At 41.9% G+C, this 20,565-nt stretch overlaps 1 protein-coding gene across 3 annotated transcripts in view; it reads left to right on the top strand.

The window, feature by feature from the left end:
• LOC124595045 (ATP-binding cassette sub-family A member 7-like) overlaps positions 1-20,565 on the top strand; it is a 610,990-nt gene that overhangs the window by 150,718 nt on the left and 439,707 nt on the right. For all 3 annotated transcript variants that reach the window (XR_006978174.1, XR_006978175.1, XM_047133608.1), the window contains exon 14: positions 4,123-4,280. Coding sequence is in view for 1 of the 3 variants with exons in the window: in XM_047133608.1 (XP_046989564.1) it covers positions 4,123-4,280 (158 nt within the window). In the remaining 2 variants the exon portion in view is untranslated. The remainder of the gene's footprint in view (positions 1-4,122; positions 4,281-20,565) is intronic.

Below are 20,565 nucleotides of genomic sequence, written 5' to 3' on the forward strand. Positions count from 1 at the left end.
TGTCATGGCTTCAAACCCACATTGGTTTGAGCTTGTTAAATGAGTTTCTGTGTGGCTGACAATGTCTTACTGCCACCAGTGCTGGTTCTCACTCTGTATTATGCTGAAATCCTGGATTTCTGTTCATTAATTAATTTGCTATACTTATTTTCACCAGTTCTTGAAAGGCAGAATAACAGTAGGTCGAGGCAGAGGAGAGGATGTGGGTCTCTCTGTAATTAACACCATGTTCAGTATCGAGAAAGTTCGTGCCGTTTTTCCAGCAGGGTGTTCTGGATGTCATTTTCCCACGCGATGCTGCGTAGTCCTGTCTCCTGGTTATTGCAGTTTCCTAGTAAACCAACAGATAAATTGGTGACCCACTACAGCTCTCTACAATCACATCTGAAGGTGATGAACAGCTACCTTGATGAAATATTATGCATTGTCCACGCTACTTATGACACAGTATTCAAGTAGTTATTATATCTGGAAAAACCTCAAAGAGCAAAGTTCCACTTTCATCAAAATTTTGTATGGCTCCTTGGCAGTGAGCCAAATGCTTGGGAATATAGGTATTTAATTTTTTTTTCCCTGCCACATGCTTGAATTTACAATTATATTTTCGCTTACAGTTGAGTTCAGTTGTGTTTGTATCTTGTATTGTGTTTCTCCCATTATTCAAAATGTTAACAATATTGCCCACGAATGATGATGTTGAGTCATAAAATAGTTTCCCCAATAGCCACAGTGTGAAGGTTTTTAGTCTCTCATCCTAGTAAATGAAGCAGGCAAAAAGGAATACAAACGTCTCAAAAATGATATCGACAGGAAGTGCAAAATGGCTAAGCAGGGATGGCTAGAGGACAAACGTAAGGATGTAGAGGCTTGTCTCACTAGGGGTAAGATAGATACTGCCTACAGGAAAATTAAAGAGACCTTTGGAGAGAAGAGAACCACTTGTATGAATATCAAGAGCTCAGATGGCAACCCAGTTCTAAGCAAAGAAGGGAAGGCAGAAAGGTGGAAGGAGTATATAGATGGTTTATACAAGGGTGATGTACTTGAGGACAATATTATGGAAATGGAAGAGAATGTAGATGAAGACGAAATGGGAGATAAGATACTGCATGAAGAGTTTGATAGAGCACTGAAAGACCTGAGTCGAAACAAGGTTGCGGGAGTAGACAACATTCCATTAGAACTACTGATGGCCTCGGGAGAGCCAGTCATGACAAAACTCTACCATCTGGTGAGCACGATGTATGAGTCAGGCGAAATACCCTCAGACTTCAAGAAGAATATAATAATTCCAATCCCAAAGAAAGCAGGTGTTGACAGATGTGAAAATTACTGAACTATCAGTTTAATAAGTCACAGCTGCAAAATACTAACGCAAGTTCTTTACAGACGAATGGAAAAACTGATAGAAGCCAACCTCGGGGAAGATCAATTTGGATTCCGTAGAAATGTTGGAACACGTGAGGCAATACTGACCTTACGACTTATCTTAGAAGAAAGATTAAGAAAAGGCAAACCTACGTTTCTAGCATTTGTAGACTTAGAGAAAGCTTTTGACAATGTTAACTGGAATACTCTCTTTCAAATTCTGAAGGTGGCAAGGGTAAAATACAGGGAGCGAAAGGCTATTTACAATTTGTACAGAAACCAGATGGCAGCTATAAGAGTTGAGGGGCATGAAAGGGAAGCAGTGGTTGGGAAGGGAGTGAGACAGGGTTGTAGCCTCTCCCCGATGTTATTCAATCTGTATATTGAGCAAGCAGTAAAGGAAACAAAAGAAAAATTCGGAGTAGGTATTAAAATTCATGGAGAAGAAGTAAAAACTTTGAGGTTCGCCGATGACATTGTTATTCTGTCAGAGACAGCAAAGGACTTGGAAGAGCAGTTGAACGGAATGGACAGTGTCTTGAAAGGAGGATATAAGATGAACATCAACAAAAGCAAAACGAGGATAATAGAATGTAGTCAAATTAAGTCGTGTGATGCTGAGGAATTAGATTAGGAAATGCGACCATTAAAGTAGTAAAGGAGTTTTGCTATTTAGGGAGTAAAATAACCGATGATGGTTGAAGTAGAGAGGATATAAAATGTAGACTGGCAATGGCAATGAAAGCGTTTCTGAAGAAGAGAAATTTGTTAACATCGAGTATAGATTTAAGTGTCAGGAAGTCGTTTCTGAAAGTATTTGTATGGAGTGTAGCCATGTATGGAAGTGAAACATGGATGATAAATAGTTTGGACAAGAATAGAATAGAAGCTTTCGAAATGTGGTGCTATAGAAGAATGCTGAAGATAAGGTGGGTAGATCACGTAACTAATGAGGAGGTATTGAATAGGATTGGGGAGAAGTTTGTGGCACAACTTGACTAGAAGAAGGGATCGGTTGGTAGGACATGTTTTGAGGCATCGAGGGATCACAAATTTAGCATTGGTGGGCACCGTGGAGGGTAAAAATCATAGAGGGAGACCAAGAGATGAATACAGTAGTCAGATTCAGAAGGATGTAGGATGCAGTAGGTACTGGGAGATGAAGAAGCTTGCACAGGATAGAGTAGCTTGGAGAGCTGCATCAAACCAATCTCAGGACTGAAGACCACAACAACAACATCCTTTCCTTTCACAAACACCTTAAACTGCTCAAGGTCCACGTTAGAAAATACATTTTTGAACAATTTTACTGGATCAGTACCAGCTCTGGAGTTAAGTGCACTGTCCACCATCATGTCGTGATTACAGGGTGAGATATTGCTGAGAACAGTTCATGAGCTCTCTTATACCACCAAGTTTTTGGATTTTTTGCTACATTGGCCAACAAACTCCTCATTCTAACACTTTTGGCACTGCCGTTCTTGGCTTGGGTTGGTCATGGTTTCCTTAGTATCTCATAAAGTGACATTGTGTTATCTGATGCATTCCAGTTGGTTGACAACCTTACAGGTTTTGGATAATTCTTCTGCTAGACAAGTTTGGAGAGTTACTATGATCAACTGCCATGGTAGTTTAGATGAGTTCAAAGAGAGTTGGAGTCCAGTTTTAAAGTTTCCACCTTTCCATACATCCCACAAGACATGGTGGCTTGGTGATAGAATGGAAACACTAAGTTAATGATGTAGTATCATGAAAACTTGTCTTATGAATGCCACAGTGACACTTAGTGAGGCAAGACCACATACGTTCTGCAATTTGAAGGAGACTTGCCAACAGATCATGCTCACAAATAATCACACTTGACAACTTATTGAATTGATCTAAGTAACTGCAAACAATTGAGTAGTGATCTTCAACAGCAACTTCTGTACAGTGTCTGTTACTAAGCCACTTCTCAGAGGTGTTAACTTACAAAGTGAGACCTTGATTTAAATTTATTACATGTATACTGTTAAACTTAATGTATGAGGAGGTATAGTCTAACAAAAATGCTGATCAACAATTAATAATTAATTATTGCCAGGCATTTATGCTGTTGCCATATCTCTCTCTCTCTCTCTCTCTCTCTCTCTCTCTCTCTCTCTCTGTGTGTGTGTGTGTGTGTGTGTGTGTGTGTGTGTGTGTGTGTAAGAGAGAGAGAGAGAGAGAGAGGGGGGGGGGGGGATATATTGGTGCTGCCACTCTAGCTGCAATTTCAGCTCTGGTAATAATTGGTCACTGTCAAAGTTGAAGATATTTTAAAGAATATCCTCCATCCCCAGCGATATGCCTGAATTAGACTCTTCTTACGTATACTGCATGTAAAATTACTTGGTATAAATCATATGATTAGTTTGTTTACTTAATATTTTAGTTAATACAGAACTAAACACACACACATACACACACTGTAATGTTCTTTTAGTAAACTATAGTTTTGTCTCTGAAAAGTTACCTCTCTTATACCACACTACAGTGGTATAGAACAATATATGTAAAATGGCATAAGTGCTGTCTGTTTTGTGATAATCAGGTTTATTATCTAAAAGACTTTGTGATCAATGAGAGGAAAAAAAGTTGATAACATACTCTTTCATGTACAAAATGTGTGTGCTTGGTTTGTCCCTCTGTATTATTTAAGTTTGATTCAGTCTGAGAATTCCTATTGTTGTGTAAATTTGTGATGTTAAAGACTAATTTATTTGAAAATTACAGTGTTTTGAAACACACAAAATTGAAGGATTTGACAGTGAAGAATCAGCTGCTGTGAGAGGAATGGAATTAGTTAACAAACAGAAACTTTGGGCCTTGGTGAGCTTCCTGGAACTGGACTCAAATTTTTCTTTACCTACTTTTGTGAAATACAAAATCAGGTATGTTAAATCATTGTCACTATTTCTTTTTGTGATTCACTTGAACATCTTCAAAATAAGTTCTCCTAAAATATTTTTTTTTTTTTTTTTTTTTTTTTTTTTTTTTTTTTTTTTTTTTTTTTTGGCAAATGAATCTAGATTCACAATAAATTGAAATCTATATTGGTCCTCTTTTACCATAGAAAATAATATCCAATGATTGTAATGTCAATGAAATTGTGCAGCTCATACAAATACCTGAGTGTAACGATTTGTGGGCATATGAAATGGAATGATCATATTGCCTCAGTCATTGGTAAAGTAAGTTCATTGTTGGAACAGTAGGGAACTGCAGTCAGTTTACAAAGGAGACTGCATATAAAACACTCATGCAATCCATTCTGGAATGTTGCTCAAGTGTGTGGGACCTATACCAAATAGGACTAACGGGGGATATTGTATACGTAGGGGCAGCACAGTTGGTCACATATTTATTCTACCCACCGGTAAATGTCACGAAAATGTTGAAAGAATAGAGCTGTCAAGCACTTTAAGGTAGAAGCAAACTATCCCATGACAATCTAATTAGAAAATTTCTAGAACCAACTTTAACTGATGAATCAAGGAATATATTACTCCTTCTTACATGTCACTCCCATAAAGATTCAGAAGACCAGATTAGGCTAATTACAGTGTGTACAGAGGGATTTAAGCAGTTATTCTTCCCATGCTCCGTATGTTAATGCAAAAGTAAAAAGCCCTAATAACTGATACAATGGGATGTACCCTCTGCCATGCATTTGACAGTGGTTTGTGGAGTAAGGATATAGATGTAGATATACATACCTCATTTTATATCTGTCTTGTGATTTCTTTTTGGCACCGTCCGTATTTCCAAGTTATTTAGTTCTTCAGTAACTGCAGTGCTACTCTTTTATGCTTGTAGTAATGTCATTGTACTATCAGTTTTGGTATTATACTGTAACACAACACTATGTCTCTACTTTCGCCAACTTTTTTATTGCTTGTAACAAGTTCATGACTTACACTAAAAAAAAAAAAATTATTTTAAGTACTTTTTTATTTATTTTATTGTAGGTTCCATAGATCCCAATAATATTAGAGTTGTTAGTGTTTTTACAATATTTACAATCATGAAAATTGTATAAAATTTACAATAATGGATACAATAAGGTGCAATACTACAAATTCATGACAGCACTCATATCAACTAATGTTACATCATAATACAATGAAATAAATAAGGTACATATAACAACAAGACATCAGAATTACCATTAATGCATACTTTACGAGATATTCATATTAGTAATATCTCAACACACATAAAAGCGATGTATCTTTTAAGACAAAAATATTTTATGTTAATACTTGCACTAAAGGGACATACCAGTTATACAACAAAACTACACGTATGCACACTCATTTATGCTAAAACATTCACAAATTGCGTAGAATGAGTTTTATGGCAAGTACTCTTTCAGTGCACTCTTATTTGAAAAGAGAATGGTTGTTGTTAATGAAACATACAAGGGAGAAGATGTACTGAGATGTTATTGTAAAAATCTTTTGTTTCTGTAACAGATATCTGGAAGGGTGTTTTGGCTGAACTCCAGTCATAGTGTGTGTAATTCTCTTCTCAACAGTGGAGTGGGTGGGGGGTGGGGGGTGAATTCCTCAGGCTGTTCACCCCAAAAAAACGAGGTAATAAGACAACAATGTGATTGAAGTTCCTCATATTGAGTAATGAGAAAGAGCGATTTGTATGTACTTTAAAGAAATTTTGCATGGTCAACATCATCAGCTTCCGATCTTTAAACTGTTTTGGTTGTATATCATATTCCATTCTGCATTCATTACTCATGCCATGTTAACATTTCAGTGGAGAGTATATTGCACATACCTCAAGGGTTTGTGAAAAATAAAATTACAAAAACGTTGGTCACACATAAAAATATGTACAGCTAAAATGCGCATTATGGAGCTTGGAGTGTCTGTAATAAGTAGCATCCTTTTAATGCTTGTCAGTTGTTAAAATCCAAAATGTGTAGTAAAAGTGCATACTTATGCAAATTTTTATTTACATAATGAGTGAAGCACATTTAGAACCTCACTCGAAGGTGGAGACCAGGCCACTTATGAAAGCAGTCATGTCACTTATCAGCTATCTACCAGGATGAGAGGGTGGGTGGGGGATGGGGTCTTCAGCTCATCCCACATCTCAGCCTCCAGGATAACCTATTTTGTGTGCCCTCAATGGTCAAGTTTCTGTTGGTTACTCCCTCTCTGTCCCTTGAATCCATTTAAGATGCGGTCTTCCTCTGTGCCTTCTGTTTGTTGGTCTATATTAAAATATATTCTTGCAACAATGTTACGAAAAGGATAGCTGCTACTCACCATATAGTGGAGATGCTGGCTCAGCATCTCCACTATTTGGTGAGTAGCAAATATCCTTTTCATAATATTGTTACATTCGATTCTGGATTTTCCATTGTTGAAAATATATTCTTGGATATTCTTTCTTGTCCCTTTCTCATTAAATCTCCAAACTAGAAAAGTTGTCTGTGTTCTATTCCATCCAACATAGTACTTTTCTTGTGTGTTATTTCTCATGCATCTTTATTTGTTCTATGTTCCAAATTGCAGAGTCTTGATGCTTGTCTTAGATAGTCCATTTCTACAGCTTTGATCTTCTTGCAGTTCTCCATAATCATCCAGCACTGAACTGTAGGTGGTAGTTGGCTTTCTACATGTTAAGGTTTCTTTTAAATCTCAATTTTGTGGACCATAAAAGGGAGTTCAATTTTAATACTGCTCCCCTTCCTGAGCTCAGTTTGTTTCTTAAGTCCTCTTCACGTGTTCCATATTTATTGATTATGTTCCCTAGGTATTTATATCTTTCACAATTGACAGTGCTTACAGTGTCTGATATTTCAAATTGACAAATGTGTCTCCAAATTTCTTTCAGATCTGTTTTTGTCAACTGGTGTAGGGAGAATATATTATCAACTAACATTATGTTATACAGCCAGCTGAGTACCTGGTGGTGCCCTTGTACATATTTATTCCAATTTTCTATTAGACCATCTCCTCCTTCACCTCCCCCCCCCCCCCCCCCCCCCCCCCCCCCGCCGCCACTCTCTGTCCATCTCCTCCACCCCTTCTGTCATCTCCTCCACCCATTCTCACTGTCATCTCCTCCATCTCTCACTCTGTGTGCATAACATCACGCCCCTGTCTCTGTCCATCTCCTCCTCCCCACCACTCTGTCCATCTGCTCCTCTCCCCTGCCCTCTCTGTCCATTTGCTCCTCCCCCTCTGTCCATCTCCTCCTTCCCTTTCTGTCCATCTCCTCTTGTCTCCATCTAATTCCACCTCCTCCTTCCCCTCTCTTTGTCCATCTTCTCCTCCCCATCTCTCTTTCTGTTGCTTTGTCCCCCATCTCCCTGTTTATCTTCATCTCTTCTGTTCTCTGCTCATTCCCTAAACTTTCCTTTCTATGTCCATTTCCTCCTCTTTCTCTCCCTGTTCATCTCCTCCTCGCACTCTCTTTGCTTGTCTCTTTGTCCCTCTGTGCATCTGCTCCTTCCTGCTGTGACCCTCTAATCCACCTCTTCCTCACCCTCTCTTGGTCCATCTCCTTCTCCCCCTTTCTCTGTCCATCTCCTCCTCCCCCCTCTCTCTTTCTGTCTCCTCATTCCCTTCTCCCTGCTCGTCTCCACCTCTTCCTTTCTCTGTCCATTTCCTCGTCTTTCCTTTCTGGTTCAGTTTCCTCCTCCCCCCTCTCTGTTTCATCTTCTCCCCCCCCCCCCCCTGCCATTCTGTTCCTACCCCTGTCTCTGCCCTTCTTCTTTTTCCTTTCTCTGTCCATATCCTCCTCTCCCTTCCCCATCTTTCTGTCCTTCTCATCCTCCCCCTAGCTGTGTCCATCTACCACAGCCCTTTCTTCCTCCATATTTACACATTCACTCCAATGAGTGTTGGTGATCCTTGAGCCTACAGTATTTCTTTCCATATCAGAATTCACATGTGTACCAAATTTCATTGAAATCGTTCCAGGACTTTATAATGAGTGATTATACTCATTGCTTTGTCCATGTATACACATGTCATATATGTTTCACATATATTTAACATACTTCACATATTTGTAGATATATTTCATCTATATCTCTAACGCATTTCACCCTGCAGTTTCATTTTTGCACAGCTCATTGTTTATAATGTTGTATCTCCTTAATTGTGTATCTTGCAGTGATATAATTTTGCTGGTACATTCATTGGTTTGTGTGAATACTATCTGCAAAATTCGTTGCAAATACAATTAACATTAAAGAAGTTATAAATAAAATGTCATGCTTCATGCAGCAGTTTTACCTTGTGAATAGTGAAAATGTAGTTAGTGACAAACTTTTTTTCCTTCCACCATTTTGTGGGGGTTGTCAACAAAAAAAAAGTTTCATAAATGTATGAAATTATGTGTAACGTGTGTTGAAAGTCACTAAGTGCTATCATTCTCAAATACTGGATGACTAAAGTAAGGGAATTTGTGTGTCATGGGCTACACTGCCTTTTCACTCTCACCCACACCCCTTTGAAAGGAGGGTAGTTCTTACTCCTGCTGTGATTCTTTCCAGACAGTAAGTGAAATGTGTACTATGTCTGATTGAAATTGGTCCAGTAGTTGAGGAGGACATGTGAAACATATATGCATTTATATGTCCATCCATTTTTGCAACATGTATGGATATATTATCAATACAATGAACTATTAGTTCATATCATAACTGTAACAGCCTGAGGAGAATTGATATTCACTATGATCTGACAGAACGGGGGGAAAAAAAGATGGTGTAGAAGGGGGTTCTGTGCAATAGCACCAATATTTTTAATGTCCTCTCATAAAGATCTGGTTGGGAACATGCACAAGTTTAAAGATAAACTAAAACTTTTTCTTTTACATGGATTTTATTGTAGTGTACATGTAGTATAGATGAATTTCTTAGCCACAATATAATGTCTTAATGTACCTGTAATTGTAACAGGTGACTAAAACAATAATGATGATCATAAAATGTTATATATGAAGTCTCCTATGAAAGTAAGTTTGTAAAATTAATCATAATTTGAAACTCCTGGTATATGCAGTTGGTAACTTCAAACTAAGGGACTTAAATGTATGTTATGTTATTAAGTTGTCTGAAATTTTAAGAAATGAGATGAGAGGAAAAATGTATGTATGTAGCCATAAAAAAAATCTAATTTGCCTTTGGAGAGGTGTATGTTGCATAAATTCACTTAATTATTTTAAGCACATTTTAGCTGCTTGGTGTGCATAAACCAGCTTTTATGGTCCATATGGTGGATTCACCATTCACTGTTAATGTGTAACATAACACAAATTTAAATTTATGTAGTTCATTGTGTTCTGAAGTTGAATGTACTTAAACAATAATTTGTAATAACTGACTCAGTTCAGTAGCCAGAGACCGTTCACATACAGATATAAGAACACAAAATACAGTTCTCATTTTTTATGGGATCATCAGATATCCTTAGTGATTCATATAACTTTATTTTTACTGTAGCCAACACACTCGTCTTGGGAAAATTCTTAAAAAAAATATGTATAATTTATTTTTCCCTGTCTTCCCCCCCCCCCCCCCCCCCCTTTGTTAGAGTGTGATCAAAAGTAGCGATATAGTAAAAAATATATATAACTGTGATGAAAATGATACTGTATATACAAGTTTTCAAACTTTCCTTTTGTTCTACAGGGAATTCTGCTCTTTCTAGTAATCCAGGGTTTCCTTTTATAGCCTCAGGCTTGGTTCTTATGATTTTTTGGGGAACACAGCTTCAAATAATGACATGAACTCATTAGAGAACAAGCTAAATGTGTTAGTAACATTCCTTTTCCTATACATGGTGTTCCAGGAGGAATCGTAAGTATTCAGGGATATGACAGGAACAATTATTCGAAGCAAAAAACTCTAGTAAATGTGGGCTCCAAAATGCCTACCATTGTGTTCATTACTGTGAAACTCATCTCGTCTACGGAATAAGTGCTCATAGCTTTTAAGTTATGCACTTTTACCTTTTTGCTTTGATGATCGTTCATGTCATATTACTAATCTGCTGCAAGTAAAGAGTGAATGTTTCTGCAGTATCATTACTGACTGACCTGAAATTTTGAAGGAAAGTTCAGCTTTATCACACAGTTTGATGTAATTTACTGTAAGCAGTTTTTCGTCAGGACCTGACAGTCTGTGGAGGATTTGACTTAGAGATTGGATGTAACGCACCTACCGTGGTTCAGGTGTGTTATGGAGGTGGATTATGTAGGCTACAAGTTTTGGTGGTTGCTGTTACTGTTGACTGGACTGTGTTACTCTGTCTTGCGCAGCAACTCTGTTCTTGAAGATGCCAAGTCCAAGCCAGCTGGAAAACTCAAACACCAATCACTACAAAATAAATTCACGTGCTGCTGCTTTTTCCCACATGTGTTTCACTTCTGTCATTACATTCCATCTTAGAGTTAACTAACAACGCTCACAATACATAGATGTCTTTGTCATTTAGCTCTGTATGTTTTCTATGATCTTCCACTGACAAGTGATGTCATGACCATTGTCTTGCACTGTGAGGTTCTGTGGTCTGCAGCGAATCTACAAAGTGCAACGACATTCTTGTGGAATAACTTTACCGATGAGCAGATGTCTTCATGCGCAGGAAGCCAGGTGCCCATTGCCCCTGCCTGGCAGATGCTGTGTCCCTTTTGCTCTCATGACAGGCACAAAAGAAACAAAATTTCCCAACAATATGTGCAGCCCAAAACAAACACTTACTTATTAAAATAACAAAAATGCTTTCTTGAGGTCGCTATTATTCTTTGTTGGTTAGAGAGATATTGGGAATAACACGTTACTTTCCTGAAAGTGATATGTTACCCCCTCATACCCCCCCCACTTAAATGAAGGATGTCATAACAATTCATTCTTCTAAACAACTAAAAATGTTATTCTTCAGGCTTTCCCAGCGAGGTGTGTCATGTTGATTAATCAGCTTTCTGCCAGTTATTCACATTTTTCCTGCACGATATTTAACTGCGTGATTCTCACGACAACCGCAAACCAGCATGGGCCTGTGGGTATCATAATACATGCCTTCACTTACACTGAACATTGTACCTTCCTCAGCCCCACTTAATCCATTTTTGTGCATTGGTCTGATGACCACCATGAGTCTGGAGAAAATGATTCAGAAATTCGAAAAGACGGGTTCTTTTGGTGTGCAGTCTGGTAGAGGGAGGAAACAAATTAAGTCGACGTCAGTGGAAGCAGTGGCCATAGCAATGCAGGAGGAGACGAGTGGTGGAGTGTGAATGTGTAGTGCCTGGAGAAACGCCCGAGCATTCGACATACCTGTGAACACAGTGTGTAAAATCCTATTAAACATCCTTCTTTGCTATCCATTCAAAATTACCCATGAGCACAAGTTGCTTCCTGTTGGCCTACCAGCAAGAGAGACCTTTGCTTTAGATTTTCTTGCTTGCACAGAAGCGGAAAATGATTGGCTGTGGAAGATTTTGTGGACAGACGAAGCCCACTTCCATCTGGAAGGATATGTCAATATACAGAATTGCCGAATATGGGCAACGGAAAATCCACATGCAAATCAACCAGTACCACTTCATTCTGAAAAGGTTACTGTGTGGTGTGGGTTTACGGCATCATTTATCATAGAGCCATATTTTTTCAGAGAGACAGGTGCTTCCGGTCCTGTTACCTGTACCATCACTGGTAAGCGCTATGAGTGTCTTCACGCAACCATGTCATTCCAGCTCTCCAAAAGTGTGGATGTGTAGATGGTATCATTTTTATGCAAGATTGTGCACCTCCACACATTGCAAATCCAGTTAAGCAGCTGCTGAAGTGCCATTTCGGAAATCCTAGAATTATCAGCCCCCATTTCCATACAGCCTGGACATTCCGATCACGTGATCTTAATCTGTGTGACTTCTGGATGTGGGGCTATCCGAAATATTATGTGTTTAGTGATCCGATTGGAAACTTAGCTGCATTGAAGGCACACATTGTGCAACATGACCTCAGAAACACTGCGATCAATTGTGGTACATGCTGTTTCTCAATTACAACTTGTCGCAGATAATGGTGGACGGCATATTGGACATGTTTTGCACCAGTCACATGGAAATTAATAGTCCAATTTGATTTTGACTGATGCTTTTTATGTGGTTTTTGGCCTCAGGACAATTAAAAACTGTTGTGATTGATACTTTTTATGCGGTATTTGGCCTCAGGACAATTAAAAATCAATTGAGTGGTTGTTTTTATGCAGTTTTTGGCCTCAGGACAATTAAAAACTGATTTTTCCCATCCAGTGTGATATGACCTTGCCATGGTGGATGGACTTGTGTAACTAACCTGTCCACCCATGCACACTAAGTAGTACAGTTTGTTTAACATCAAACGTACACCGTAGGCATTGTTGTAGGATTCGTATGTCATTTGTAGTCGACCACTATTAAATTATGGTCCTTACAGCGCCATCTATCGCTACATTTTGTAACTATTTATTTTTCTTCTGCTATACATTTTCCTCCTCCTCCAATAATATTCCATTGCAACTTGACGTCATTCTGACCAGTGGTGTTATTTCTAAACCGGTTTGAAAGTTTAACTTTAATTATAATCACCCTGTACATTACTTGTTTGAGCCTGCCTAACACTTCTACCATTTTAATGATATGGTTATAATAGAGGGAAACATTCCACGTAGGAAATATATATCTAAAAACAAAGATGATGTGACTTACCAAATGAAAGTGCTGGCAGGTCGACAGACACACAAACAAACACAAACATACACACAAAATTCAAGCTTTCGCAACAAACTGTTGCCTCATCAGGAAAGAGGGAAGGAGAGGGGAAGACGAAAGGAAGTGGGTTTTAAAGGAGAGGGTAAGGAGTCATTCCAATCCCGGGAGCGGAAAGACTTACCTTAGGGGGAAAAAAGGACAGGTATACACTCGCACACACGCACATATCCATCCACACATACAGACACAAGCAGACATATTTAAAGACAAAGAGTTTGGGCAGAGATGTCAGTCGAGGCAGAAGTGTAGAGGCAAAGAAGTTGTTGAAAGACAGGTGAGGTATGAGTGGCGGCAACTTGAAATTAGCGGAGATTGAGGCCTGGCGGATGACGAGAAGAGAGGATATACTGAAGGGCAAGTTCCCATCTCCGGAGTTCGGATAGGTTGGTGTTGGTGGGAAGTATCCAGATAACCCGGACGGTGTAACACTGTGCCAAGATGTGCTGGCCGTGCACCAAGGCATGTTTAGCCACAGGGTGATCCTCATTACCAACAAACACTGTCTGCATGAATGGACACAGGCAGACAGTGTTTGTTGGTAATGAGGATCACCCTGTGGCTAAACATGCCTTGGTGCACGGCCAGCACATCTTGGCACAGTGTTACACCGTCCGGGTTATCTGGATACTTCCCACCAACACCAACCTATCCGAACTCCGGAGATGGGAACTTGCCCTTCAGTATATCCTCTCTTCTCGTCATCCGCCAGGCCTCAATCTCCGCTAATTTCAAGTTGCCGCCACTCATACCTCACCTGTCTTTCAACAACTTCTTTGCCTCTACACTTCTGCCTCGACTGACATCTCTGCCCAAACTCTTTGTCTTTAAATATGTCTGCTTGTGTCTGTATGTGTGGATGGATATGTGCGTGTGTGCGAGTGTATACCTGTCCTTTTTTCCCCCTAAGGTAAGTCTTTCCGCTCCCGGGATTGGAATGACTCCTTACCCTCTCCTTTAAAACCCACTTCCTTTCGTCTTCCCCTCTCCTTCCCTCTTTCCTGATGAGGCAACAGTTTGTTGCGAAAGCTTGAATTTTGTGTGTATGTTTGTGTTTGTTTGTGTGTCTGTCGACCTGCCAGCACTTTCATTTGGTAAGTCACATCATCTTTGTTTTTAGATATATACTTCTACCATTTTATTTGATATCAGTAACACTCACTTTTTTTTACTCTCCTTATGAACATATAGACATAAATAAATATATTTTTAACAGTGCATCTGAGGTACAGTAGCAGGATTAAAATTTGCATAATATTGAAATATTTAGAAATCATTTAAAAAAGGAAACATGGGAGCAAATTTGTGGTGCTGGGAATATATCTGACAAATTTAATATCTTTATGAATATAATAGGGAAAGATTCCACGCGGGAAAAATATATTTAAAAACAAAGATGATGAGACTTACCATACGAAAGCGCTGGCAGGTCGATAGAAACACATACAGACACATACATACACACAAAATTCTAGCTTTCGCAACCAACGGTTGCTTCGTCAGGAAAGAGGGAAGGAGAGGGAAAGACGAAAGGATGTGGGTTTTAAAGGAGAGGGTAAGGAGTCATTCCAATCCCGGGAGCGGAAAGACTTACCATAGGGGGAAAAAAAGGACGGGAATACACTCGCGCGCACACACACACACACATATCCATCCACACATATACAGACACAAGCACACATATTAAAAGGCAAAGAGTTTGGGCAGAGATGTCAGTCGAGGCGGAAGTACAGAGGCAAAGATGTTGTTGAATGACAGGTGAGGTATGAGTGGCGGCAACTTGAAATTAGCGGAGATTGAGGCCTGGTGGATAACGGGAAGAGAGGATATATTGAAGAGCAAGTTCGCATCTCCGGAGTTCAGGTAGGTTGGTGTTAGTGGGAAGTATCCAGATAACCCGGACAGTGTAACACTGCGCCAAGACGTGCTGGCCGTGCACCAAGGCATGTTTAGCGACAGGGTGATCCTCATTATCAACAAACACTGTCTGCCTGTGTCCATTCATGCGAATGGACAGTTTGTTGCTGGTCATTCCCATATAGAATGCGTCACAGTGTAGGCAGGTCAGTTGGTAAATCATGTGGGTGCTTTCACACGTGGCTCTGCCTTTGATCGTGTACACCTTCCGGGTTACAGGACTGGAGTAGGTGGTGGTGGGAGGGTGCATGGGACAGGTTTTACACCGGGGGCGGTTACAAGGGTAGGAGCCAGATGGTAGGGAAGAAGGTTTGGGGATTTCATAGGGATGAACTAAGAGGTTACGAAGGTTAGGTGGACGGTGGAAAGACACTCTTGGTGGAGTGGGGAGGATTTCATGAAGGATGGATCTCATTTCAGGGCAGGATTTGAGGAAGTCGTATCCCTGCTGGAGAGCCACATTCAGAGTCTGATCCAGTCCCGGAAAGTATCCTGTCACAAGTGGGGCACTTTTGTGGTTCTTCTGTGGGAGTTTCTGGGTTTGAGAGGATGAGGAAGTGGCTCTGGTTATTTGCTTCTGTACCAGGTCGGGAGGGTAGTTGCGGGATGCGAAAGCTGTTGTCAGGTTGTTGGTGTAATGGTTCAGGGATTCCGGACTGGAGCAGATTCGTTTGCCACGAAGACCTAGGCTGTAGGGAAGGGACCGTTTGATGTGGAATGGGTGGCAGCTGTCATAATGGAGGTACTGTTGCTTGTTGGTGGGTTTGATGTGGACGGACGTGTGAAGCTGGCCATTGGACAGGTGGAGGTCAACGTCAAGGAAAGTGGCATGGGATTTGGAGTAGGACCAGGTGAATCTGATGGAACCAAAGGAGTTGAGGTTGGAGAGGGAATTCTGGAGTTCTTCTTCACTGTGAGTCCAGATCATGAAGATGTCATCAATAAATCTGTACCAAACTTTGGGTTGGCAGGCCTGGGTAACCAAGAAGGCTTCCTCTAAGCGACCCATGAATAGGTTGGCGTATGAGGGGGCCATCCTGGTACCCATGGCTGTTCCCTTTAATTGTTGGTATGTCTGGCCTTCAAAAGTGAAGAAGTTGTGGGTCAGGATGAAGCTGGCTAAGGTAATGAGGAAAGAGGTTTTAGGTAGGGTGGCAGGTGATCAGCGTGAAAGGAAGTGCTCCATCGCAGCGAGGCCCTGGACAAGCGGGATATTTGTGTATAAGGAAGTGGCATCAATGGTTACAAGGATGGTTTCCGGGGGTAACAAATTGGGTAAGGATTCCAGGCGTTCGAGAAAGTGGTTGGTGTCTTTGATGAAGGATGGGAGACTGCATGTAATGGGTTGAAGGTGTTGATCTACGTAGGCAGAGATACGTTCTGTGGGGGCTTGGTAACCAGCTACAATGGGGCGGCCGGGATGATTGGGTTTGTGAATTTTAGGAAGAAGGTAGAAGGTAGGGGTGTGGGGTGTCAATGGGATTAGGAGGTTGATGGAGTCAGGTGAAAGGTTTTGTAGGGAGGGGGCCTAAGGTTCTGAGGATTCCTTGAAGCTCCGCCTGGACATCAGGAATGGGATTACCTTGGCAAACCTTGTATGTGGTGTTGTCTGAAAGCTGACGCAGTCCCTCAGCCACATACTCCCGACGATCAAGTACCACGGTCGTGGAACCCTTGTCTGCCGGGAGAATGACGATGGATCGGTCAGCCTTCAGATCACGGATAGCCTGGGCTTCAGCAGTGGTGATGTTGGGAGTAGGATTAAGATTTTTTAAGAAGGATTGAGAGGCAAGGCTGGAAGTCAAATTCCTGGAAGGTTTGGAAAGGGTGATTTTGAGGAAGAGGAGGTGGGTCCCGCTGTGACGGAGGACGGAACTGTTCCAGGCAGGGTTCAATTTGGATAGTGTCTTGGGGAGTTGGATCATTAGGAGTAGGATTACGATCATTTTTCTTCGTGGCAGAGAGTATGAGCGTAGGACAGTAAATCTTTGACGAGGGCTGTTTGGTTGAATCTGGGAGTGGGCCTGAAGGTGAGGCCTTTGGATAGGACAGAGGTTTCGGATTGCGAGAGAGGTTTGGAGGAAAGGTTAACTACTGAATTAGGGTGTTGTGGTTCCAGATTGTATTGATTGGAATTTTGAGGTTTTGGGGGGAGTGGAGCTTGAAGTGGGAGATTGAGTAGATGGGAGAGACTGGGTTTGTGTGCAATGAGAGGAGGTTGAGGTTTGCTGGAAAGCTTGTGAAGGGTGAGTGAGTTGCCTTTCCGGAGGTGGGAAACCAGGAGATTGGATAATCTTTTGAGGTGGAGGGTGGCATGCTGTTCTAATTTGCGGTTGGCCTGTAGGAGGATGCTTTGAACAGCTGGCGTGGATGGGGGAGAGGAAAGATTGAGGACTTTTATTAAGGATAGGAGTTGATGTGTGTGTTCATTGGCTGAGTTGATGTGTAGGTGAAGGATTAGGTGGGTGAGGGCAATGGATTGTTCAGTTTGGAACTGGTATAGGGACTGATGGAAAGAAGGGTTGCAGCCAGAGATGGGAACTTTAAGTGTGAGGCCTTTGGGGGTAATGCCAAATGTCAGACAAGCCTATTTTATTTTCTCAGACTTATCTGGCATTTGGCATTACCCCCAAAGGCCTCACACTTAAAGTTCCCATCTCTGGCTGCAACCCTTCTTTCCATCAGTCCCTATACCAGTTCCAAACTGCACAATCCATTGCCCTCACCCACCTAATCCTTCACCTACACATCAACTCAGCCAATGAACACACACATCAACTCCTATCCTTAATAAAAGTCCTCAATCTTTCCTCTCCCGCATCCACGCCAGCTGTTCAAAGCATCCTCCTACAGGCCAATCGCAAATTAGAACAGCATGTCACCCTCCACCTCAAAAAATTATCCAATCTCCTGGTTTCCCACCTCCGGAAAGGCAACTCACTCACCCTTCACAACCTTTCCAGCAAACCTCAACCTCCTCTCATTGCACACAAACCCAGTCTCTCCCATCTACTCAATCTCCCACTTCCAGCTCCATTCCCCCCAAAACCTCAAAATTCCAATCAACACAATCTGGAACCACAACACCCTAATTCAGTAGTTAACCTTTCCTCCAAACCTCTCTCCCAATCCGAAACCTCTGTCCTATCCAAAGGCCTCACCTTAAGCCCCACTCACAGATTCAACCAAACAGCCCTCGTCAAAGATTTACTATCCTACACTCGTACTCTCTGCTGGAAATATCACTTTGCCACGAAGAAAAATGATCCTAATCCTACTCCTAATGATCCAACTCCCCAAGACACTATCCAAATTGAACCCTGCCTGGAACAGTTCCGTCCTCCGTCTCAGCGGGACCCACCTCCTCTTCCTCAAAATCACCCTCTCCAAACCTTCCAGGAATTTCTGACTTCCAGACTTGCCTCTCAATCCCTCTTAAAAAACCTTAATCCTACTCCCAACATCACCACTGCTGAAGCCCAGGCTATTCGTGATCTGAAGGCTGACCGATCCATCGTCACTCTTCTGGCGGACAAGGGTTCCACGACCGTGGTACTTGATCGTCGGGAGTATGTGGCTGAGGGACTGCGTCAGCTTTCAGACAACACCACATACAAAGTTTGCCAAGGTAATCCCATTCCTGATGTCCAGGCGGAGCTTCAAGGAATCCTCAGAACCTTAGGCCCCCTCCCTACAAAATCTTTCACCTGACTCCATCAACTTCCTAACCCCACTGACACCCCGCACCCCTACCTTCTACCTTCCTCCTAAACTTCACAAACCCAATCATCCCGGCCGCCCCATTGTAGCTGGTTACCAAGCCCCCACAGAACGTATCTCTGCCTACGTAGATCAACACCTTCAACCCATTACATGCAGTCTCCCATCCTTCATCAAAGACACCAACCACTTTCTCGAACGCCTGGAATCCTTACCCAATTTGTTACCCCCGGAAACCACCCTTGTAACCATTGATGCCACTTCCTTATACACAAATATCCCGCTTGTCCAGGGCCTCGCTACGATGGAGCACTTCCTTTCACGCCGATCACCTGCCGCCCTACCTAAAACCTCTTTCCTCATTACCTTAGCCAGCATCATCCTGACCCACAACTTCTTCACTTTTGAAGGCCAGACATACTAACAATTAAAGGGAACAGCCATGGGTACCAGGATGGCCCCCTCGTACGCCAACCTATTCATGGGTCGCTTAGAGGAAGCCTTCTTGGTTACCCAGGCCTGCCAACCCAAAGTTTGGTACAGATTTATTGATGACATCTTCATGATCTGGACTCACAGTGAAGTAGAACTCCAGAATTTCCTCTCCAACCTCAACTCCTTTGGTTCCATCAGATTCACCTGGTCCTACTCCAAATCCCATGCCACTTTCCTTGACGTTGACCTCCACCTGTCCAATGGCCAGCTTCACACGTCCGTCCACATCAAACCCACCAACAAGCAACAGTACCTCCATTATGACAGCTGCCACCCATTCCACATCAAACGGTCCCTTCCCTACAGCCTAGGTCTTCGTGGCAAACGAATCTGCTCCAGTCCGGAATCCCTGAACCATTACACCAACAACCTGACAACAGCTTTTTCATCCTGCAACTACCCTCCCGACCTGGTACAGAAGCAAATAACCAGAGCCACTTCCTCATCCTCTCAAACCCAGAAACTCCCACAGAAGAACCACAAAAGTGCCCCACTTGTGACAGGATACTTTCCGGGACTGGATCAGACTCTGAATGTGGCTCTCCAGCAGGGATACGACTTCCTCAAATCCTGCCCTGAAATGAGATCCATCCTTCATGAAATCCTCCCCACTCCACCAAGAGTGTCTTTCCACCGTCCACCTAACCTTCGTAACCTCTTAGTTCATCCCTATGAAATCCCCAAACCTTCTTCCCTACCATCTGGCTGGTGTAAAACCTGTCCCATGCACCCTCCCACCACCACCTACTCCAGTCCTGTAACCCGGAAGGTGTACACGATCAAAGGCAGAGCCACGTGTGAAAGCACCCACGTGATTTACCAACTGACCTGCCTACACTGTGACGCATTCTATATGGGAATGACCAGCAACAAACTGTCCATTCGCATGAATGGACACAGGCAGACAGTGTTTGTTAGTAATGAGGATCACCCTGTGGCTAAACATGCCTTGGTGCACGGCCAGCACGTCTTGGCGCAGTGTTACACTGTCCGGGTTATCTGGATACTTCCCACTAACACCAACCTACCTGAACTCCGGAGATGCGAACTTGCTCTTCAATATATCCTCTCTTCCCGTTATCCACCAGGCCTCAATCTCCGCTAATTTCAAGTTGCCGCCACTCATACCTCACCTGTCATTCAATAACATCTTTGCCTCTGTACTTCCGCCTCGACTGACATCTCTGCCCAAACTCTTTGCCTTTTAATATGTGTGCTTGTGTCTGTATATGTGTGGATGGATATGTGTGTGTG

Source organism: Schistocerca americana, chromosome 2, assembly GCF_021461395.2.
Source record: "Schistocerca americana isolate TAMUIC-IGC-003095 chromosome 2, iqSchAmer2.1, whole genome shotgun sequence".
NCBI classification, from domain to species: Eukaryota; Metazoa; Arthropoda; class Insecta; order Orthoptera; family Acrididae; genus Schistocerca; species Schistocerca americana.